This window comes from Eucyclogobius newberryi, unplaced genomic scaffold (assembly GCF_026437365.1).
Source record: "Eucyclogobius newberryi isolate DKJ021-1_F unplaced genomic scaffold, fEucNew1.0.hap1 SCAF_258, whole genome shotgun sequence".
NCBI lineage: Eukaryota > Metazoa > Chordata > Actinopteri > Gobiiformes > Gobiidae > Eucyclogobius > Eucyclogobius newberryi.
Window position 1 is genome coordinate 22,501 of NW_027315899.1, and position 11,136 is coordinate 33,636.

At 49.6% G+C, this 11,136-nt stretch overlaps 2 protein-coding genes across 2 annotated transcripts in view; one reads left to right on the plus strand and one right to left on the minus strand.

The window, feature by feature from the left end:
• LOC140372567 (protein Smaug homolog 1-like) overlaps positions 1 to 7,126 on the plus strand; it is a gene marked incomplete at its 5' end in the record, with an annotated part of 10,102 nt that extends 2,976 nt beyond the window's left edge. The window contains 3 exons of the mRNA XM_072459699.1: positions 1,802 to 1,919; positions 4,754 to 4,831; positions 5,126 to 7,126. Of these exons, the coding sequence (XP_072315800.1) occupies positions 1,802 to 1,919; positions 4,754 to 4,831; positions 5,126 to 5,154 (225 nt within the window). The remainder of the gene's footprint in view (positions 1 to 1,801; positions 1,920 to 4,753; positions 4,832 to 5,125) is intronic.
• Positions 7,127 to 7,303: 177 nt separating this feature from the next.
• On the minus strand, positions 7,304 to 9,318 carry LOC140372568 (cyclin-dependent kinase 10-like). The gene is made up of 2 exons (XM_072459700.1): positions 9,171 to 9,318; positions 7,304 to 9,107 (listed from the first exon to the last, which is right to left on the minus strand). Exons 1-2 carry the CDS (start codon positions 9,230 to 9,232, stop codon positions 7,877 to 7,879), a joined length of 1,293 nt encoding a protein of 430 aa, XP_072315801.1. The 5' UTR covers positions 9,233 to 9,318; the 3' UTR covers positions 7,304 to 7,876.
• Between the last annotated feature and the right edge of the window lie 1,818 nt (positions 9,319 to 11,136).

Consider the following 11,136-nt stretch of genomic DNA (forward strand, 5'->3'; position numbering starts at 1 on the left):
CTGAGCCCACATGCTAAGCTAACATGCTGAGCCCACATGCTAAGCTAACATGCTGAGCCCACATGCTGAGCCCACATGCTGAGCCCACATGCTGAGCCCACATGCTGAGCCCACATGCTGAGCCCACATGCTGAGCCCACATGCTAAGCTAACATGCTGAGCCCACATGCTAAGCTAACATGCTGAGCCCACATGCTGAGCCCACATGCTAAGCCAACATGCTGAGCCCACATGCTGAGCCCACATGCTAAGCTAACATGCTGAGCCCACATGCTGAGCCCACATGCTGAGCCCACATGCTAAGCTAACATGCTGAGCCCAAATGCTAAGCTAACATGCTGAGCCCACATGCTGAGCCCACATGCTAAGCCAACATGCTGAGCCCACATGCTGAGCCCACATGCTAAGCTAACATGCTGAGCCCACATGCTGAGCCCACATGCTAAGCTAACATGCTGAGCCCACATGCTGAGCCCACATGCTGAGCCCACATGCTGAGCCCACATGCTGAGCCCACATGCTAAGCTAACATGCTGAGCCCACATGATAAGCTAACATGCTGAGCCCACATGCTGAGCCCACATGCTGAGCCCACATGCTGAGCCCACATGCTGAGCCCACATGCTAAGCTAACATGCTGAGCCCACATGCTAAGCTAACATGCTGAGCCCACATGCTGAGCCCACATGCTGAGCCCACATGCTGAGCCCACATGCTGAGCCCACATGCTGAGCCCACATGCTAAGCTAACATGCTGAGCCCACATGCTAAGCTAACATGCTGAGCCCACATGCTAAGCTAACATGCTGAGCCCACATGCTGAGCCCACATGCTGAGCCCACATGCTGAGCCCACATGCTGAGCCCACATGCTGAGCCCACATGCTGAGCCCACATGCTGAGCTAACATGCTGAGCCCACATGCTAAGCTAACATGCTGAGCCCACATGCTGAGCCCACATGCTAAGCCAACATGCTGAGCCCACATGCTGAGCCCACATGCTAAGCTAACATGCTGAGCCCACATGCTGAGCCCACATGCTGAGCCCACATGCTAAGCTAACATGCTGAGCCCACATGCTAAGCCAACATGCTGAGCCCACATGCTGAGCCCACATGCTAAGCTAACATGCTGAGCCCACATGCTGAGCCCACATGCTGAGCCCACATGCTAAGCTAACATGCTGAGCCCACATGCTGAGCCCACATGCTAAGCTAACATGCTGAGCCCACATGCTGAGCCCACATGCTAAGCTAACATGCTGAGCCCACATGCTGAGCCCACATGCTGAGCCCACATGCTGAGCCCACATGCTAAGCTAACATGCTGAGCCCACATGCTGAGCCCACATGCTAAGCTAACATGCTGAGCCCACATGCTGAGCCCACATGCTAAGCTAACATGCTGAGCCCACATGCTGAGCCCACATGCTGAGTCCACATGCTAAGCTAACATGCTGAGCCCACATGCTGAGCCCACATGCTAAGCTAACATACTGAGCCCACATGCTAAGCTAACATGCTGAGCCCACATGCTAAGCTAACATGCTGAGCCCACATGCTAAGCTAACATGCTGAGCCCACATGCTGAGCCCACATGCTGAGCCCACATGCTGAGCCCACATGCTAAGCTAACATGCTGAGCCCACGTGCTAAGCTAACATGCTGAGCCCACGTGCTAAGCTAACATGCTAAGTAAGTAAGTAAGTACATTTTATTTATATAGCACCTTTCACAGACAGAGGTCACAATGTGCTTCACAAAACACAGCTAAGCTAACATATGTGTTGTTGTCTCCTCAGGGTTTGTGGTTTGCTAACCCTGGAGGCAGTAACAGCGTTCCCAGTCGGACTCACTCGTCAGTGCAGAGAACTCGCTCGCTCCCTGTGCCACCGAGCATCAGCCTGCTGCAGCACGCAGGTACCACACGCGCAGGTACCACACACACACGCAGGTACCACACGCGCAGGTACCACACACACACGCAGGTACCACACACGCAGGTACCACACACACACACGCGCAGGTACCACACACACACACACGCAGGTACCACACGCGCAGGTACCACACACACGCAGGTACCACACACGCAGGTACCACACACACACGCAGGTACCACACGCGCAGGTACCACGCACACACACGTAGGTACCACACACACAGGTACCACACACACACACACGCAGGTACCACACACGCAGGTACCACACACACACACACACACACGCAGGTACCACACACACACGCAGGTACCACACACACACGCAGGTACCACACACGCAGGTACCACACACACACACACACACGCAGGTACCACACACACACGCAGGTACCACACACACACACACACGCAGGTACCACACACGCAGGTACCACACACACACACGCGCAGGTACCACACACACACACACGCAGGTACCACACGCGCAGGTACCACACACACACACGCGCAGGTACCACACACACACGCGCGCAGGTACCACACACACACACACGCAGGTACCACACGCGCAGGTACCACACACACGCAGGTACCACACACGCAGGTACCACACACACACGCAGGTACCACACGCGCAGGTACCACGCACACACACGTAGGTACCACACACACAGGTACCACACACACACACACGCAGGTACCACACACGCAGGTACCACACACACACACACACACGCAGGTACCACACACACACGCAGGTACCATACACACACACGCAGGTACCACACACGCAGGTACCACACACACACACGCGCAGGTACCACACGCGCAGGTACCACACACACACACGCAGGTACCACACACACACGCAGGTACCACACACACACGCAGGTACCACACACACACAGGTACCACACACGCAGGTACCATACACACACGCAGGTACCACACACGCAGATACCACACATGCAGGTACCACACACACACGCAGGTACCACACACGCAGGTACCACACACACACACACAGGTACCACACACGCAGGTACCATACACACACGCAGGTACCACACACTCAGATACCACCCACACACACGCAGGTACCACACACACGCAGGTACCACACACGCAGGTACCACACACATGCAGGTACCACACACATGCAGGTACCACACACGCAGGTACCACACATGCAGGTACCACACACACGCAGGTACCACACACACACAGGTACCACACACGCAGGTACCACACACGTAGGTACCACACACACACACGCAGGTACCACACACACACCCAGGTACCACCCACGTAAGTACCACTCACCTATGTACCACAGATGTACTCCCAGGTACCACACACGCAGGTACCACACACGCAGGTACCACACACGCAGGTACCACACACATGCAGGTACCACACACATGCAGGTACCACACATGCAGGTACCACACACACGCAGGTACCACACACACACGCAGGTACCACACACACACACAGGTACCACACACACGCAGGTACCACACACACAGGTACCACACACCCACACACGCAGGTACCACACACACACCCAGGTACCACCCACGTAAGTACCACACACGTATGTACCACAGATGTACTCCCAGGTACCACACACGCAGGTACTACACACGCAGGTACCACACACATGCAGGTACCACACACGCAGGTACCACACACACGCAGGTACCACACACGCAGGTACCACACACACGCAGGTACCACACACACACGCAGGTACCACACACGCAGGTACCACACACACGCAGGTACCACACACACACGCAGGTACCACACACACACGCAGGTACCACACACACAGGTACCACACGTAGGTACCACACATGTAGGTACCACACACACGCAGGTACCACACACCCACACACGCAGGTACCACACACACACACCCAGGTACCACCCACGTAAGTACCACACACGTATGTACCACAGATGTACTCCCAGGTACCACACACACAGGTACCACACGTAGGTACCACACATGTAGGTACCACACACACGCAGGTACCACACACCCACACACGTAGGTACCACACACACACACGCAGGTACCACACACACACCCAGGTACCACCCACGTAAGTACCACACACGTATGTACCACAGATGTACTCCCAGGTACCACACACGCAGGTACCACACACGCAGGTACCACACACGCAGGTACCACAGGTGCCCTCCCAGAGATACCTGCACCCAACATGGTGGATCTCCATGGTAACAGGTTTTAAGGTTCCATCCCGAGCGTCACAGATACATAAATCATAGGAATCATAGAGACTTCAAAGTTTAGAGCCTCTTTTAGTGAGAGTCCTCAGAGCACTGTCCCTTTAAGAGCACTGTCCCTTTAAGAGCAGTGACCTGGAGTGACCTCAGTGTTTTACAGGAAACAGTTCTCACAAAGAACTCTTTCATAAGAACTGTAGAGCCACACCAAGAACCAGGTCTAAACCAGGTCTAAACCAGGTCTAAACCAGGACTAAACCAGGTCTAAACCAGGTATAAACCAGGTCTAAACCAGGTCTAAACCAGGTCTAAACCAGGACTAAACCAGGTCTAAACCAGGTCTAAACCAGGACTAAACCAGGACTAAACCAGGACTAAACGATGTCAGCACAGAAAGAAAAGTGTCAGATACTCGGATTAGTCGATTAGTAAAGTCATCCTCAATGTGTTTTTATTCATTTAATTTGTATTGTGTTGTTAATGTGTTTTAAACTCTGTAAAACTCTTTAAATTGTGCTCCATTTTTAAGATTTGTTTTTTTGTGTTTCAGATTTACAGCAGACGGAACCTGACATCAACAACCGCCTGGAGTCTCTGTGTCTGAGCATGACTGAGCACGCCCTCGCAGGTACCACACTACCACGCCCTCGCAGGTACCACACTACCACGCCCTCGCAGGTACCACACTACCACGCCCTCGCAGGTACCACGCCCTCGCAGGTACCACGCCCTCGCAGGTACCACACTACCACGCCCTCGCAGGTACCATATATATATATATATATATATATATATATATATATATATGTGTATATGTGTGTGTATATATATAATGTATACTAATATTTAAAGAACATTTAACATTTGTTCATTTTGGATGGTACAAGAGTAAAACTGAATTGTTCCTGTGCCTTACCTGCAGATGGCGCCGACCGTACGTCCACCATTTGACCTGTGACCTGATGACATCGCCACTCACCTGCGCAAGCCCCGCCCCCACATGCCAGGTGACAAAGTACAGGTCACAGCGAGGGTCAAGCTGAGGCAAAAGGGAAAGAGAAGAGGAACCAAACCTGAAACGTCCGAATCTGTCACGTCCGGCGGCGACTCGGGCACAACAACACAACGACGCACACAAACAAACACAAACAAACAAACAAACACAAACACACGTGGACGCCGCAACAATGTTATTTCCCATCAAAAACAGGGAAAGCTTGTTGAGAAGAGGAAGTGACATCAGAAGGAAGCAGGAAGTGGAGAGTGGAGGCGACAGGGCCGGATTTGGACGCTCAGCTCTCAGTTTGTGGTTCAGATGTTTATTACACAATAATCCCAGTAAACATTTATAAACGTACAATATGACATAGAACATGAGCTGCAGGAAGTAGAAAGTAAAGTTCAAAAGCATTTTACAGTGAAGAGGGCGGGGAAAGTGGCACTTTTGTCTCTGAAACCGCAATATCTCAGAGTTAGAGCTCAAACTCCGAGTTAGAAGAGCTCAAACTAAAATGGGGCGTTTGTTCCTGTCTGTCGTCCAATCAGAGCAGAGAGTCCAAACCCGCACTGGCCAATGGGTGGACCACGTATAAATTGAAGCAGGAAGAAGAAAGTGTAGAGTCAATCAGGGGCCGGCCCTCTGGTCACGTGACACAAAATGGTTTCATGTGGAACTGTCATGGAAACGACAATTGTGAAAGACGTTTATCGCGTGTGTTTCATATAAAAGTGTCAAAGTTTTACATTTATACAAACATAAAATGTCACATATTTGGGACGTTTAAATGTGAAAAATGGACAGGACAGGTTTATATGTCTTCTTTTTGTCTCTGTGGGAGGAGCTTGTCTCACACGTGTCTCAGCTGCAGGTGGCGCCCTCTGCTGGACTTACAGACAATTACCAAATGAACTTGACTTGTGTCAAATAAAAATCGAATCTGAAATAAATAAATAATAATTCCGGCTCATAAAGTGCTTTTTGGACTCTCAAAGATGCTAAAATAAAGTGAGTGCTAAAGTTACCAAAATAAAGCAAACGTTTTCTTTTTCTACTCCAACTGTTGCATTTCTTTTATTTATTTGTGCTTCTTTAGTGTTGTATTATTACTTTTATTTTATGGCTGGAAACCATACGAGCATCTCAATATCTCTGTAACCTTTTTATTTTGCTTAATTTTACCAAATGTGCCTCAGATTTGACTGTTTGGATATATATGGGATTTTGTGTGACATGTGCAAACTATAGCAGTATTTTAATGTGTAACTTTAATGTAAAGACTATAGGAAAACCAAGTAAACCGGGTCTAAACCGGGTCTAAACCAGGTCTAAACCAGGTCTAAACCGGGTCTAAACCGGGTCCAAACCAGAAACCGGGTCTAAACCGGGTCTAAACCAGGTCTAAACCAGGTCTAAACCGGGTCCAAACCAGAAACCGGGTCTAAACCGGGTCTAAACTGGGTCTAAACCGGGTCTAAACCGGGTCTAAACCGGGTCTAAACCAGGTCTAAACCGGGTCTAAACCGGGTCTAAACCAGGTCTAAACCAGGACTAAACCGGGTCTAAACCAGGTCTAAACCAGGTCTAAACCAGGTCTAAACCAGGTCTAAACCAGGTCTAAACCAGGTCTAAACCGGGTCTAAACCAGGTCTAAACCAGGTCTAAACCAGGTCTAAACCAGGTCTAAACCAGGTCTAAACCAGGTCTAAACCTCTGGTTGCTGCAGTGTTTGTGTAAAGTGCAGTTCTCTTTGCACAGAGCCTTGTATTGACTGCAGGCCGACAATATTAAACAGACAAATAATTATGTTTATTAAGAAAAATCTAAGAATTTTTTTACAAAAATGGAAGAAAGTGGAAAAAAGGTTCAATGTAATTTATATTTTCTGACCTGCATGAATATTTAGAATAAAGACGGCAGTGCCTGAGTTTGTGTCACATGATTGTGTCTCAGAAGAGTTATAATGGAGCAAAGAAATGAAAGGGGGAAAGTTATAAGTTAATACAATAGAAAGAGACGTGTGAAGTTTGTATTTTTCAGATTTATAACAAAATAACAAACACAGTAAAACAAAACTGGAAAAGAGAGATAAAACAGCATCAAAGCGATCAGCTCCTTCCATGTTGTAAGAACAGATTTGAGCCAGGGATTCTTCACTTCCTCCACATGACTCAAGCGTCTGTCATCTGCAGTAAGACCTGTACAGGAACCTCAGGCACCACATGACTCTCAGTATAAGACCTGTACAGGAACCTCAGGCACCACATGACTCTCAGTATAAGACCTGTACAGGAACCTCAGGCACCACATGACTCTCAGTATAAGACCTGTACAGGAACCTCAGGCACCACATGACTCTCAGTATAAGACCATTGAGATCTTTCTTTCTAGTGGAGAAAAGAGGAGTTTAGTGTAAGATTGTTCTTTTCCACTTTATCAAGTGCCACAGTTAAATATTGAAAAGATTCTGTTTCCATTTAAATAAGTAAATCTTTTGAACAGAGGGGGCGCCAGAGAGAGAGAATTTCAGTTTTTTCATTTGTATCCAGACATTGGACATACACCATGAAGCAAATGCATCACATTAGGTTTGGACATTTCTGGTTTGGTTGAATATTTCACTTTAAATAAATAAGTCCAGCTCCTGTTGTCTTGTGTTTGTGACGAGGAACAGAGTTAGAACTTGCTCCTCTTAGAAGATCCCTCAGCTCCTGCTCCAGAGCGTCTGTTGCCCTCAGCTCCTGCTCCAGAGCGTCTGTTGCCCTCAGCTCCTGCTCCAGAGCGTCTGTTGCCCTCAGCTCCTGCTCCAGAGCGTCTGTTGCCCTCAGCTCCTGCTCCAGAGCGTCTGTTGCCCTCAGCTCCTGCTCCAGAGCGTCTGTTGCCCTCAGCTCCTGCTCCAGAGCGTCTGTTGCCCTCAGCTCCTGCTCCAGAGCGTCTGTTGCGGTGGTGGGGGAAGGTGGGCATGAGCTCGGGTTCACAGGGCAGAGGTTTCTCTTTAAAGTAGGAGCTCTGGAGACAGTCTGCGGCCGAGGCGCGGCGCTGAGGCTGGTACATGAAGAGCGTGTTCAGCAGGCGGTGGCCGGCCTCGGACAGCCAGGAGAAGCGGCTCTTCAGGTTGTTGTAGGGCTGTTTCCTCAGGCTGTACTGTCCGGCCAGAGGCAGCCGGGAGAAGCCGGGCCAGATGGAGTCGTTGGGAGAACCCAGCAGCTGCACGATGAGGTCCAGCTGCTGGATCTCCGACACTCCGGGCAGCAGCGGCTTGTGCAGCAGCAGCTCGGCCAGGATGCAGCCCACGGCCCACATGTCCAGGGCCGTGCTCTGAGACGTGGAGCCCAGCAGCAGCTCCGGGGCGCGGTACCACAGCGTCACCACACGGGGCGTCATGGGCTGCTGCGGCAGGCCGTACGTGCGCGCCAGCCCGAAGTCTGCGATCTTCACCTGACCTTTGTCCGTCATGAGCAGGTTGGACACCTTCAGGTCGCGGTGGATGATGAAGTTGTGGTGCAGATACTGAAGGCCGCGCAGCAGCTGCAGAACGATGCATTTGACCTGCGCCTCGGAGAAAGGACTCTGCATGTTCTCCAGCAGCGAGGCCAGGTCCTGCTCGCAGTAGCCCATGACCAGGAAGAGGCTCTGCAGCTGCGAGCCCACCACCACCTCCTGCAGCTCCACGATGTTCTGGTGGCGCAGGCGCAGCAGCACGGTGATCTCGCGCAGGCTGCTGATGGGGATGCCGTCCTTCTCTTTATCCATGCGCACTTTCTTCAGCGCCACGATCTCTCCAGAGGCGGAGTCACGGGCGCGGTACACGATGCCGTACGTGCCCTCGCCGATACGATTCAGCTTCTCGAACTCTCGGACGCTTCTGCAGCTGCCGAGACGATCGCTCTGCGGCACCGGGAACCACCTGAGCAGACGCACAACCGTGTTCACATCAAGCTGCTCCAGCTGCACGAAACTAGAGACAAACCTGAAATCCTTCACCGACTTCAGAGTGATCGGCTCAGGCTCGTCCTCCATCCCTGGATCCATGGTCCTGGTCCTGGTCCTGGCTCTGGTCCTGGTCCTGGTCCTGGTCCTGGTCCTGGCTCTGGTCCTGGCTCTGGTCCTGGCTCTGGTCCTGGTCCTGGTCCTGGTCCTGGTCCTGGTCCTGGCTCTGGTCCTGGTCCTGGTCCTGGTCCTGGTCCTGGTCCTGGTCCTGGTCCTGGCTCTGGTCCTGGCTCTGGTCCTGGTCCTGGTCCTGGTCCTGGCTCTGGTCCTGGTCCTGTTCCTGGTCCTGGCTCTGGTCCTGGTCCTGGTCCTGAACCTGTCACAATAATTACTTAATCAACTTTAATAAATAACAACTAGACGTTTTGGGGACTCAATATTTATTGTTCACGATTTGGGTCAAATAAAGTAAGTTCTGCTATTTGTTTATTTATTTCCGCTCAAGGTTTTTTTGAAAATATGAAACGTTTAAAAAAGAGTTTACAAAGATTCTGAAGGATTATTCTGTCTCAGTGTTTTCATTTATCTTGACATTTCTGTAGAAATAACTTCAGTCTACCTGGTCCTGGCTCAGTCCCTCAGTGGACCTGGTTTAGACCTGGTTTAGACCTGGTTTAGACCCGGTTTAGTCCCGGTTTAGTCCCGGTTTAGACCCGGTTTAGTCCCGGTTTAGTCCCGGTTTAGTCCTGCTTTAGTCCTGGTTTAGTCCTGGTTTAGTCCTGGTTTAGACCTGGTTTAGACCCGGTTTAGTCCCGGTTTAGTCCCGGTTTAGTCCTGGTTTAGTCCTGGTTTAGTCCTGGTTTAGACCTGGTTTAGACCTGGTTTAGACCCGGTTTAGTCCCGGTTTAGTCCCGGTTTAGTCCTGGTTTAGTCCTGGTTTAGTCCTGGTTTAGACCTGGTTTAGACCTGGTTTAGACCCGGTTTAGTCCCGGTTTAGTACCGGTTTAGTCCCGGTTCGTTGTTTCAAAACAAAGAGAGACCGAACTTATGCGTTAGCATTAGCATTAGCCTGAGCTGTGCGTCCGTGCGCGGCGCAGTGACGTCATGTGCGTACAGTCGTGTAATGTTGTTGTTGTTGTTGTTGTTGTTGTTGTAATAAATCGTATTCTTATAAAAGTCTTGTATAAAACGCGCTGTTTAAAGAACTAAAGCGTGTTTCCGGTGAACACGATGTATTTCATGTTGGTCAAAGCGGTTCTCCTGACCACCGGGGGCAGTGTGGCGCCACAACACTGAACCGAAGAAGAAGAGGAACGGAAGTGAGGACAGAGAAAATGTTCATCAATTCCGGTGTTTACGTTGAAGCGCGGGAGTTTGTGGAGCGGAGCCGCGAGACGTAAGCGACACAAAAACTCACAAAAACACGACAAAAACTCACAAAAACAGCATGAAATCCACAGAAAACGCACAACAGACAAAACTCTAACTTATTCTGCTCTAAAGTCTGAAGAGAAGGCGATTTAGTGAAAAGAAAATCGGCTCTAAATGCTATTGTTTTTAAGTCGTTATTACAAAATAAGAAGCTTTTTTGATTTTCTAGTGTCAAAAAAGTCATGTTGTTTTTAGCTTTTCAAGAGAAAATAAAAGATGGAAAATCTTGTTTTCTTGTGATAAAGATCGTTATATTTGTGCAGATGAAATTGGTTTTGTCAGTATTTGTCCAATTCAAGTTAAAGCAGTTAAACTAGTTAAAGCATAACTCAGTCAGTTGTTTTACTTTGGATAAAGCACATGTCAGATAGTCATGTTTTAATAATTATGACTTTAATTTGGTAGTTTGACGTCAGTCTCGTGTCAAAAGAACAAAAATCCATCCAAAACTGAACATTGAACATTCAAATCTTTACAGTTCGTGACTTTTGTGAAACTCTTCAGTTTGTTTTTGAAGATTTAAAGACATTTCACAATGTTTTTGTTGTATTTCCTGTTCATTTGTGAAGTTTTGA

Bases quoted from the DNA above. Each gene is read 5' to 3' on its own strand.
- LOC140372568 (XM_072459700.1), bottom strand. From the start codon at position 9,232: ATGGATCCAGGGATGGAGGACGAGCCTGAGCCGATCACTCTGAAGTCG. The intron at 9,108-9,170 runs GTTTGTCTCTAG...GCGTCTGCTCAG, and splicing joins AAGTCGGTGAAGGATTTCAG to GTGGTTCCCGGTGCCGCAGA.